Genomic DNA, 12,720 nt, shown 5'->3' on the forward strand with positions numbered 1-12,720 from the left:
GGAGGCGGTTTCCGTAACTTCCTTGGTACATGTAAGAGAGCTCTCACCTCTCTCTCTCTCTTTCTTTCTTTCTTTTATTTTGGTTTTAAGCCTCCTCGTCTCGTCTCCCCCGCTTGCTTCCTCCTCTTCTCCATAGATAGAGGCAGACAAGAGCTCATTCCCCTTTCCCCCTCTCTCCGGTCGCGCGCGTCGCCTTCGCTTTGGGCTTCTACCGCGAGCTTTTGACACCTCGATCCCCGCCGGTTCACGCTCTCAGATTGGTTCGATCGGGATTCGAGCCGACGGAGGAGGCGCAGAGTGGAGAAAGATCGAGGATTTGGCTCGATTCAGGGTTCGATCCGCGTTTTGTCGGTGGAGATAGGGGGGAAAAGGGCTCGTGATCACTGCAGTTGTCCCCCCACCCCCCTCGGAGGTTTGATGGGTCGATGAAAGGGGCGAGGGAGGAGGCTTTGATGGGTTCTCAGCTCAAACGGCCCAACGTTCCTCGAGCGGATCCGTGAGTTTCTCCGTCTCCTTCTTCGTATCATTTCGTTCGTATATCTCGATTCGCTTTCTGTGATCTTTTTTTTTTTCTCGTAGAGGCCGACTCCTACCCGTGGGTTATTTGGTTGGTTCGTCGGCCGGTATCATTTTGAATAAATGACGAAAATTTCCTTGTTATTTTGATGTTTTAGGAGGTTTGGATTTTACGAGAGAGAGAGAGAGAGAGAGAGAGAGAGAGAGAGAGGTTATATGAAAAAATTATAAATTTTATTTTATATTTTATCAAATTCATCGTTGATATGGGATTTTTCCCCTCTGGAAGCTACCTTCAAGTGACCATCTATTTAGGATCTTTTTCCCCGGCTCTGGTCATTCAGTGATATTAATTTGTTGGCTGGGATCATTATTTCTTGTAAGAAAATTTTGAAGGAGATAAAAAAAGAGAAAAATCATACCCTTTATTTCTTTCCTTTTTTGGTCCTCATCTTTTACTTGGAAAGATACGGTGGACGCTTGGATCTGTCGTCGTTCAATGGATTTTGGTCGTTTTTGTACAGGTCCGGGCAAACCCATATGGCTCCAGCACCGGCAACTGGTAGTACACCCAAACTCACAACTAATGATGCTCTAGCTTATCTGAAGGCTGTGAAAGATATATTTCAAGACAAAAGGGAAAAATATGATGAATTTCTTGAAGTCATGAAAGATTTCAAGAGCCAGAGGTTCACCTTGATCTCCTCTCTCTATCACATATCATTTCGAAGTTGTTTTTTTTCCCTTCTCTGATTGACGTGTTTGTTGCTTCTTTGTTTGGAACACCTTGCAGGATTGACACAAATGGGGTTATCATGAGGGTGAAGGAATTATTTAAGGGGCATCGGGATCTGATCTTGGGCTTTAACACCTTCTTGCCAAAGGGATATGAGATTAAGTTACCAGAAGAAAAGAAACCAGTCGAATTTGAGGAAGCAATCAATTTCGTTAACAAAATTAAGGTATATATGCAGTAACTAGTTGTTTAATCCTAGAATTGTTTTCTGCTAGGGCCACTGTTGGCACTGACTTGTTGCATTTTATGTGCTGCAGAATCGTTTCCAGAATGATGATCATGTTTACAAGTCATTCTTAGATATCCTGAATATGTATCGAAGGGAGAATAAGTCAATTCATGAGGTCTACCAAGAGGTATTTCACCTTCAATTAGTGTTGTGGGCCTTGTGGCAACAAATATGAACAACTGAAACAATCGTGGCTGTGTATGTTTCTAGGTGGCAGCCCTCTTTCAGAATCATCAAGATTTGCTCGAGGAATTCACACACTTTTTGCCTGATGCTTCAGCAACATTTGCTCCACATTATCCATATTCTGGTCGGCCCTTTGTGCGTCGAGATGACAGGAGCTCTATTATGCCTACAGCAAGGCATGTTCATGGGGATAAGGTACACATGCACACTTCAGTGGTCACAACTAAATGACAATGGTCTCCTGAACAGAGTATGATGATGTATTACTGATGTAATACTGATGTTAAAAAATGAGTTCACTTTTGGTGTATTGAAGATAGATGTCATATGCTACTCGTTTATAACTTTGTAGGCTCATAATTCAGTTCAGATTTGTGTTCTGCTATTTTTTGTGCATATGGTTCTATAATCCTCATGTTATGAACTGAAATGAATGTTTCCTTGGGTTTATAGAGGGATAGAGCTTATACATCACATGCCGATCGCGATTTTAGTGTCGATCGTCCTGATACAGAACATGATAGGCAGAGAAGACTTGCAGAGAAAGAAAAAGATAGGAAGGAAGATAGGGACAAAAGAGACCGAGAATGGGATGAGAAGGACATGGATCATGACAGCGGAGATTTAGGTAACACACATCCTAGGCGTAAACACTCATCTAAAAGGGTGGATGACTCTGTTGCCGAGCCAATGCAGCAAGGAGGTGATGGCGCTGATGGCATTTATAGCATTTCAGCTTCATCTTTTGATGATAAGAATGCTTTGAAGAGTAAGTCTTCTATGATTCTGTCATCTGTTGTTCGATTTATATGTTTCATATGAGTGCGGCTCTTCTTGTGGCATCAATATCATAATATATTGTTCTCATATGCAATCTTTCCGACCAATCATATGCATCATGGAATTTCCAACTTTACTATTTACAGATGCTGCATTATAATGAACCCTGATGCTTTATTTATTCTTCACAGAGTCAAATTTGAATGTGTTTGTTGATTGTCACTACAGGTTCTGAATTGTCATCGCAATTTTTAACACTTTTCTTTTGATTCTGAGCAAGGCTCAATATTGCTATTTGTATGAATCTTGAGATGAAGTTTAATTAGTTGTAGTAAACACCTTATATTTGATTTCTGGTTTCCTGTTAGTAAATCTCTAGGAATGTCCATTAGTTTCCAATTGGATCATCGTGTCAGGATCATTTCAATCAGCCAAAGTGAGATCTACCTAGTTAGTACTTCTCTTACAGAACTGAGTCTTTTAAGCTTTAGCATGAGCGTTGAATTCATGTGGGGATCGATTCTAGTAACAGATGTCTACAACTGGAGAGGCTTCAGTAAAGATTGTCTAGTGATATGAAGAGTGGTTCATCCAGTTGGTTTACTGTTAGAATTGAAGTTTATTCCTGGTATTCAATGGTTTTATGATGCACGTGCTATAATGTTGTGATACCTTATCTTTTGTTCAATTTTAATGCGGCAGGTGTATATACCCGAGAATTTAACTTTTGCGAGAAAGTCAAGGAAAAGTTGCACCCTGACACATACCAGGAGTTTTTGAAATGCCTTCACATATACAGCAAAGAAATAATAAATAGAACAGAATTAAAGAATCTGGTAAGATTTTGATTCTTGAAGCATCCATATCCACAGTGACTGTGCTGATCTTATAACTTCTTTATTTAGATGTTCAACAATTGTTATCTAAATTTGCTCTTCTGTTGAAGTTTCTTATGTTATCATAGAAGATAGAGGAGCCCTCTTTACCAGTATGTATAAATAGACCATTTGTATTTGTCTGGAAATGGTATCCAGTTTTTTTGAGGGTAACTTGATTGACTCTAGACAATAAGTTTAAATGGCCACTACTTATTACTTAAGTTTGACATAATGGCTCATACAGAAATTTGATAGCTAAAAGAACCATACTGGAGAGATAACCATGTATCAATGTGATACCTTCCTCTTATTTGAGCAGTTGAAAAAGGAACTACCCTAGATTGTTTTTTTTTCTCAGTGTTTTATTTAATTACTTGTTGGATAAACAGAATATACCTGTTAATGCAACAACTTGCATTTTCCTTCCCTTAAGGCCAACAAATTCCATATCTTGATTAATGCAGTAAATCTTGTATGTGGAATCAAATGTTTAATTTAACTCACCTGGTATATGATAGCCCAATATTCTTAGGCCACTTGTCTGCTTGTTCCTAGAAGCAAGCACTATAACTCAATGTCTGCAATCTCCTGTTACTATTTTTCGTACATTCTAATTGGTGTTTTCTCGTCATTGATGGTGTTCTCCCAAGTCATTTTGTTCTGGATAAAATTAGCAATATAGTATTGTTGGCACTGGTATTATTGTGTGAACATTGCCCAGAAAGTTTCTGAAAATCTTTGCACATTTTATTGAACCTTCTTAATTACTACTGCCCATGTATGCACCACTTATTTCAACTGCTAGCCTTCCCATTTTTCATCGAATACTTTTGTGACAAGTGGTAGCTCTTTGATGTTGAGGAAAGTGCTTAAAATATGCTTAATTATCATAGAAATGGCATTTAAGATGCAAAATAAGCAATGTGAAAAGATTATTGAAGTCTTATAAGCAACAATTCAACTGAATCTCTACTGATAAGGCTGGTGTCTGCACTTTCCTAGTGCTGTTTTTTTCATTTTCAAGTTGCAATAAACAATCTGGTTGCAACTGCATTAGGATTTTCTGCAGTGACAAATTGCACGTTGAGTCCATAATTATTGAAAATATCAAAAATAAAAATACTCCATATATAGAGAAAGAAAACAGTCTTCTGAATGGTGGGGATATATTAAACCAGGAAAAGGTAGACAATGCAGTACTGCTGTGCTGAACAGGAACATATACTGATGCAGCATAAGCAGGAGTAAATATTGATTAGCTGAGATACTTTAAGTTGTGTTATGTCAAAAATATCAAGAACAACAATTGGTCTGCTTTTGGAACAAACTAGTGTATGAGTTTGATGGAAACTTTAATGTATCTTATCAACATTTGACATGAAGAAGATAGTAGTGAAGGTTGTAAGAAGCCTGATTTTCTAGAGGTGAAAGTTAGTAGAAACTAGGCCATGATACAAAAGGTGTGTTGATAAGGTTAAGTCAAAATGTTTAAGCTGAAGTTGATAGTAGTATACTCATCAGACCCTTATAAGCCAATCCTAGTCTTGTCCATTTCTGATATGAGACTAATTCCCCACTCAAGGGTTTGACACCCTCGTCAAGGCCCAATATATCTTAGATCAAACTCTACCATGGCGCATGTGAGGCGTAGCCCCCTCTCACAATGCCCAAATACTAGATCGACTCTGATATCAAATGCCATGACCCGAGCCTAATGGGTTAACTGGCCCATCAACTTCATTTGATTTGATAGTAGGACACTCATATGACCTTTATAAGCCAATCTTAGTCTTGCTCACTTCTAATATGGGACTAATCGGAGTATTACAAGCCTTGTGCACTCGGCTAACCTCTTTTAGCAGCCTTAGTCACGGAAGGTTTTCTAACTAAAAGATTTGCTGTGATGACTTGGTATTTGTGTCGTTTCGATACCCTTGGCTCATTTAGGTGCAATTTTTGTACTAACGAATGTCATTTTGGCCTACCTTTTGTGTTTATAATAAATAGCATGTCTGTGGAGATCCCTTTGAGTTTGTAGATAAGCTTTTGGCAATTATTTCTATTTTCATTGATTTTGTCTCTGGCCAATAATATGGGACCACCAAGCATTTTTTTTCCTTTAGCTGCAATCTGGTTCTGCATGCAACACACCTTGTTGATTATATCCTTACATTAAAATTAATTGCTTACATTATGTGTTATACTGGACAATTTATGGGATATTGGTGGCATTGTTGGTTAATTCACAAAAGAAGAGATATATATATATAAATAATATAATATAATATAATATACTATTTGGTTTCTCTTCTCTGAAGAAAATAAAATGTCATATTCAATTTCTTTCATAGTCTTCTTGACTTGGTGCTGCATTTGATAGTTGATTTATTTTAGGTGAGAGACTTGATAATAATTGCTTATTGCTTTAACAAGTTATGCTCATATTATGCTCTGTGTGTTATCTTCTCTATCAGAGACCCTTAGCACCTGGAATGATATAGTTTCTTCATTGTTGTTATAGGTAAGTGATATCCTTGGAAAGTATCCAGATCTCATGGACGGCTTCAATGAATTTTTGGCACATTGTGAAAATATAGGTGAGCTTATACATCTTCCCTTTGACGTGAATATGCCTTTTCTACAAACCTATTAAGATGTTAATCATATAGGCCTTCACAGTTTTCTAAATGAAGGCTATTTTGCAGATGGATTTCTCGAAGGAGTATTCAACAAAAGTATGTCTCCGAGATTCCTTCCCAGTGTTTGTAGTTGAAATCAGTTAACCTTTTTTTTCTGGACTAGACATGTCTCTTTTTCTGACTCAAGAAATTTGGAAATTTTAAATATATGATTTTGGTTTAATTCATTAAGTAGTATACTAAAAGAATCATTGTTTTATGAAGGACACATTGCTAGGCCAGTTAAGTTAGAGGATGGAGACAGAGAAAGAGAGCGTGAAATGGATAAGAGGGAGAAAGATCGTGAAAGGGAAAGAGTTGACAAAGGTGCTCTTTACAATTCTAAAGAGGGTGCCTCTCACAAGGCTACTTTGTTCACAAACAAAGAAAAGTATAATTTATGGAAACCTATTTCAGAGCTTGACCTCTCAAATTGTCAACGTTGTACCCCAAGTTACCGTCTTCTACCAAAAAATGTAATTATTACCCAAAGTTGTGTGTTTTTTTTTTTTTCAATTTATGTATCTATCTTGTCTTTGCTCTTCATGTTTGTTATTTATGTCTTTTTTGTCAGTATCCGATTCCTCCTGCTAGCCACAGGACTGAACTTGGAGTGTCAGTATTAAATGATGTATGGGTATCAGTGACTTCTGGAAGTGAGGATTACTCTTTCAAGCACATGCGCAAAAACCAATATGAAGAAAGCTTATTTAGATGTGAAGATGATAGGTACTGGCTTTGATACTTTCTAATTTATTTTTCTCCCTATTCAATAGCCTTATATATATACATGTATGTGTGTGTGTGTGCGTGTATATATATATATATATATATATATATATATATATATATATATATATATATATATACCAAGTTATATAGTTCATGATGAGAACTCTTTACTGAACTTAGAATTTGCTTTTTTCTTGTGCCGTCTCTTGTTCTTTTGTATTTCATGTGATCTTACTGACTGTACTAGTTTTTTCTCAAATAAAAATCATACTAGTAATTAGATGGCAATCACACTTTGGCTTTATGATCTGTTATTGACTTTTTCTCGACAAAATGTTTTCAGATTTGAGCTGGATATGTTATTGGAATCGGTGAATATCACAACCAAACGAGTGGAAGAATTAATAGAAATGATGCAAGACCCTGTCAAATCAGAAAATCCAACTCGCATGGAAGACCACCTTAACTGTTAGTATGCATGATTATTTAATGGATGCCCTATATCATATTTATCGTACATGCTTTCAGCTTCCCATTGTATTGTTCCATTTTTCTGCTTTTCAGCACATTTTGTTGACTTCTCTTTTGATTTTTTTTTTCTCAAGCTTTAAATTTGAGGTGCATTGAACGGTTATATGGTGACCATGGCCTTGATGTCATGGATGTACTTCGCAAGAATGCCAGTCTTGCTTTGCCAGTCATATTAACCCGCCTGAAACAGAAGCAAGAGGAATGGTCTAGGTGTCGTTCAGATTTTAATAAAGTTTGGGCTGAAATATATGCCAAGAACTATCATAAATCACTTGATCATCGCAGTTTTTATTTTAAGCAACAGGATACAAAGAGCTTGAGCACAAAAGGTATGTAATATTTTGATTCTTTACAAGCTTTTAGTATCACGATGAAAAAAGTTGCCTTTTTCATTTAAACATAGATTCTATTTGCTTGTAACATATGATAGGTTGTAAATCTAGGTCTTGTTTGCTGTACCTCGGTCTTATATGCTCTTATGCTTTCTGAACAGCTTTGCTGGCTGAGATTAAAGAAATTAATGACAAGATGAAGAAGGAGGATGACATTCTTGTCACCATTGCTGCCAGAAATAGGCAGCCTATTGTTCCCAATATGGCATTTGAGTATGTTGATGTAAGTATCCATGAGGATTTGTATCAGATCATTAAATATTCATGTGGAGAAGTTTGCACATCTTCTGATCAATTGGACAAAGTCATGAAGATATGGACTACTTTTTTAGAGCCCCTATTGGGTGTTCCATCTCGAAACCAACTTGCAGAAGATGCTGAAGATGTGAAACCTAAGAGTCGTGTTGTCAAAGCCAATTTGTCAGTTGTGGGTGAAAGCAATGGGAGCCCCGGTGCTGATTATGCTGGTGCTTCCAAGCAAAGCAATGGTGATGAGAACATTCCATCTGAACAAACAGCTCTGTGCAGGACTAGGTCAGCCAATGGAGATACAACAGTTACTGAAAATGGTTTTCATGATGTTGATCAAACCACTCGCCATGGAGAAAATCTTTGTAACAATTTGCTGCAAGGGAGAGTGCAGGGTAGTGCTCCTATGGCTGATGAAGTGTCTGGAATAACTGGAACAAATGTGTCTGCAGAGCGTATGCCAGATACCACTTCTGTTGCTGGTAGAGCTGAACAATGTCACAATAGAACAAACCGGGAGATTGTAACAGGTTGGAGGCCTAAATTTTTTTATATTTTATTTTCCTATTCATTCTAAAGTAACTTTAGCTTACTTTTTCTGTTCTCTTTGTAAGGGGCTAGTGGTGCATCTAGAGCTGCCAATTTTGGAAACGAGACACTAGTTGAACCTCGAGCTACCAATGAAAATTTACCTGCTTCAGAGGTATAAATCTGTGTTTTTTCTTTCCCTTTTTTTTTGAGTTTTTATGCTCGAGTACATGGTTTATGATTGATGTTTGATAATTAGTTTTCAAGGTTTTTGTGTTATTTGAGTTGCTATTAGATGTCATTTTTATCAGTAAATTGTATGATTTGTGCTGGTCCATGCCAGATATATCATATTGCACCAAAACAGTCTTTACCATGATATCTGGTCATTATTTTCTCATGGATGAACTCTTTATTTGACTCAGTCTCTAATCTGTCTGCTCACATGAAATTCTTGCAGCAGTTACCAATGGTGTGTATTACAAAGGAACCTGTAGGAAGGTTGTTATGCCCCACTAGTAAAATCTAACTCACTCTAATTTTTCATGGAAATAAAGAAAAGCCTTTGCAAATAAATGCTTGTGTTTTTGGCCTATATATATATACACGCACACACACACGAACCCAAAATGCTGTTTGCTATAATAAGAATATTTTCCTGTTCTATCTTAAAATTGGTAATCTCGTCTAAATCTTGATATGGCTATTTGTAATGCACTAGGGTGTACAAACTGGAAGGCCTATCCTAGCGGCTAATGGTGGTAACACCACTGAAGGCAACAAAGGTCACAGACCTAGTGAAGGTTCTGCTTCCTTGAATAACCTTAAGGTTGAAAGAGAAGAAGGTGAATTGTCACCGAATGGAGACTTTGAGGAGGATAATTTTGTGACATTTGAGGATGTTGCTGTAAATGTAACTCCTAAAGGGAAAGACGGTTCTTCTAGCAGACAGTATCAAGTCAGACCTGGAGAAGTAGAGGCTTCCTGTGGTGAGGTTGCAGGGGAGAATGAAGCGGATGCTGATGATGAGGGTGAGGAAAGTGCTCAACGGTCTACAGAGGTCAGTGGAAATGCATCAGAGGCTGGTGAGGATGTCTCCGGCAGTGAATCTGGTGATGGTGAGGAGTGCTCGCATGAAGATCATGAAGAGGAAGAGGATGATGCCGGGAATGACGACCAGGATGCAAAGGCTGAAAGTGAGGGTGAAGCTGAAGGAGAAATTACATCACTACCATTTTCTGAACGAATTCTGCACACAGTTAAACCTCTTGCAAGACATGTGCCTACAGCATTACATGATAAGGAAGATAAATCTTCACGAATTTTTTATGGAAATGATTCATTTTATGTGCTGTTTCGGCTTCATCAGGTCAGACCTGTTCCATTTAGATACTTTTTAACCCATATTTGCGATAGTAGTTTATAGCTATGTTGTTTCATTTTTAGACTTTGTATGAAAGGATACTCTCGGCCAAGACAAACTCATTAGCTGCTGAAAAGAAATGGAGAAGTTCTAAAGATACAAGCCCTCCTGATTTATATGCCAAGTATTATACATCAACAACCATCTTTCTCTCTCTCTCTCTCTCTCTCTCTCTCTCTCTTTTATATTTTTGAATTACTATGCATGAAAATCCCTAATATGATTTTTTGCAGATTTATGAGTGCTCTTTACCACCTTCTTGATGGTTCTGCTGACAATACCAAGTTCGAAGATGATTGTCGTGCTATCATTGGAACTCAGTCGTATGTACTTTTCACATTGGACAAGCTAATCTATAAAGTTGCTAAACAGGTATTTATGTACATATAGATTACTACATGGTTCTTGGAGAATTGTATCGTTTCATTTCTTTAGAATCCAATTATCCTTACTCTCTTTTTTTTCAGCTTCAAGCAATAGCTTCAGATGAGATGGATAATAAGCTTCTCCAACTATACTTGTATGAAAAATCAAGGCGATCGGGCAGATCTTCTGATCTAGTCTATCATGAGAATGCTCGTGTGCTTCTTCATGATGAAAACATATACAGATTTGAATGTGTGAGTTATTTATCTCATTTTCTCCCAAGTCTTTAGGGAAATAAATTTCCACATGTCGCTTTATTCATGTTCTTTTCCATGCATAGTTACTTTGGCAACTATATCCTCTAAAAACTAATACTATAAGATGTTCTTTGTAGTATTCATTATTGATCTTGCATCTGTAATTATAATAAGTCTTATGTGATGATCGGATACATTTGAGATTAAAAGAAAAATTTTATAAGATAGTTGTGAGACTAACAATGCTTTATGGATCTGAGTGTTGGACTGTTAAGACATGTATTAAAAAGTTTGTGTTGTCAAGATGAATATGTAAAGTTATTAGGAAAGATAAAAAAAGAAATATTTTTATTTATGAACAATTATGTATTGCTTCGATAGAAGATGAGGAAAGATCATTTAAGATAGTGTGGGCATATGCTTAGGAGACCTTCGGATGCAGTAGTTAGAAGAAATAAAATAATTAATATTAGTGGTACACGGAAAGGTAAAGAAAGATTTAAAAAGATTTTAATAGAAACTATAAATAAAGATTTAAGTACTCTGTACTTAACTAAATATTTAACTTTTTACAGATCCTAAATGCGACAAAAGATCTATGTAACTGACCTCAAATAGTTGGGATTTGCGGCTTTTTTTGTTGTTGTTAATCTGTAATTATAATAGTAGAATATGGCAATCATGTTCCAAATATTTGATCATAGGAAAAAATCTAAATATTTGAAACAGTTTATCAGTTCTTACGTATTCTGCTTTTTTTTTTTTTCAGTGTTCACAATCTTCAAGCATGACCTGCCAATCCATTCAGCTCATGGAATATGGACATGAGAAGCCTGAAGTCACCGCTGTCACAATAGATCCCAGCTTTTCAGCTTATCTATGCAGTGATTTTCTGTCAAGTGTTCCGGATAAGATAGGAGCAGAGGGTGTCTTCCTGGGAAGGTAAGCACGATTGTGTGTTATCATGTGTTTTCATGGAACTAATGTTTTAACTGCCTTTCATTCATCAGGAATAAACGCAAATATGTGGGAGATGATGAAAACACTTCTACTTGCAAGACCATGGTTGGGTTTCAAGTAATCAATGGCTTGGAATGCAAGATATCTTGCAGTTCTTCAAAGGTACTTGTTTGATAGTTTTACTAGAAGCTCTAGTCTAGATATTTGGACCTGTTTAACTGTGGGAATGTCTATATTTGTTGCTTTGATTCCCAGGTGTCTTATGTGCTAGACACAGAAGATTTCTTGTTCCGAGTGAGAAAGAAAAGGAGATATTCATGTGGGGGGTCTATATTTCATGACCAAGCACAGCCATCACAAGTACATGACACAAAAGTACAGCTGTTTCACCAATTCCTGATCAGTTTCCTGTCTAGATCCTGATGCATCTTGCCACAAGATAAACGGTAAGTTTTTCCTTGCAAAAAAAAACATTTATTTATATTGACACTTCTTTACCTGTTCATTTGTTTGCAATGTTTCAGATCATTATTATTCATGTTTCAACAATGATCACCCCTTTTTGAAAATTTGGAGTTTATCTTTGCTCGAGTAGGATTTTGCTAAACTAAGTACTTCCACTAGTCACTTGATCTCCAAACTTAATCGAGCAAGTGTACAATTCTGTCTGAATGAGTTTGAACAATTTCAAGCAGCTTGTTGGGTTGATTTTGTCTTTATTGTTTCCACGAGTAAGTTCTCACTACTAAACTGGCGCTGACTTTGTTTTGCAGTGGCTGATTGTTATTAGTCAACAACCCACCCTAGAGCCCTCTCCTCGGCAGCAGAACTGAAAATTTCTCGCCCGCGGGCAGTCACTTTCACACTACGCCCATCTTGTTGTCTTCAAAACAGTAGCTAAATGGATTTGTGGTACATACGTTGAACATTATAAGTTGATTGTAGTGGCTTTCGGCATCACATATCTGTATATATGTATGACCTCGGACCTTCTGGCCCCTTGCACGGATACTATGTTTTGTTTTATTCTTTTTCTTGTTCCAGCTTTTGGCTCATATTGGTAGTCCACCAGAACACAGTGTAACATTCAGATGTAAACTGCTTACTCCTGTAACAAGTGTAGGTAACCGCTGCATGTACTTTGTCTGTCATCGTTAAGAATATACGTGATTGGCATCTTGTTGGGAGTTCAGATGAGGCACATCCTCGTGTTTGCTTC

General features: G+C 37.1%; 1 protein-coding gene across 2 annotated transcripts; it reads left to right on the plus strand.

Moving 5' to 3' along the window:
- The first annotated feature begins 39 nt into the window (after positions 1-39).
- On the plus strand, positions 40-12,693 carry LOC103992425 (paired amphipathic helix protein Sin3-like 4). 2 transcript variants are annotated; one of them, XM_009412117.3, is made up of 23 exons: positions 40-496; positions 1,041-1,205; positions 1,310-1,478; positions 1,570-1,668; positions 1,752-1,922; positions 2,181-2,496; positions 3,210-3,343; positions 5,907-5,982; positions 6,091-6,120; positions 6,289-6,539; positions 6,638-6,792; positions 7,139-7,263; positions 7,401-7,655; positions 7,820-8,497; positions 8,582-8,670; positions 9,217-9,864; positions 9,942-10,042; positions 10,152-10,290; positions 10,386-10,538; positions 11,311-11,483; positions 11,552-11,663; positions 11,757-11,947; positions 12,275-12,693. In XM_009412117.3, exons 1-22 carry the CDS (start codon positions 426-428, stop codon positions 11,922-11,924), a joined length of 4,278 nt encoding a protein of 1,425 aa, XP_009410392.2. In that variant the 5' UTR covers positions 40-425; the 3' UTR covers positions 11,925-11,947; positions 12,275-12,693. The 2 variants fall into 2 exon arrangements, with proteins under 2 accessions (XP_009410392.2, XP_064949089.1); XM_065093017.1 differs by having other exon boundaries at positions 148-496; positions 6,055-6,120; positions 12,275-12,504.
- Positions 12,694-12,720: the final 27 nt, after the last annotated feature.

This window comes from Musa acuminata, chromosome BXJ2-1 (assembly GCF_036884655.1).
Source record: "Musa acuminata AAA Group cultivar baxijiao chromosome BXJ2-1, Cavendish_Baxijiao_AAA, whole genome shotgun sequence".
Taxonomy (NCBI): Eukaryota; Viridiplantae; Streptophyta; class Magnoliopsida; order Zingiberales; family Musaceae; genus Musa; species Musa acuminata.

What these genes read in the sequence shown, in the direction of transcription:
- LOC103992425 (XM_065093017.1), top strand. Translation starts at nt 426, where the DNA reads ATGAAAGGGGCGAGGGAGGAGGCTTTGATGGGTTCTCAGCTCAAACGG. An exon ending in TTTAGATGTGAAGATGATAG is followed by an intron (nt 6,793 to 7,138) that starts GTACTGGCTTTG and finishes AAATGTTTTCAG; the next exon opens with ATTTGAGCTGGATATGTTAT. An exon ending in TGCTGTTTCGGCTTCATCAG is followed by an intron (nt 9,865 to 9,941) that starts GTCAGACCTGTT and finishes TTTCATTTTTAG; the next exon opens with ACTTTGTATGAAAGGATACT.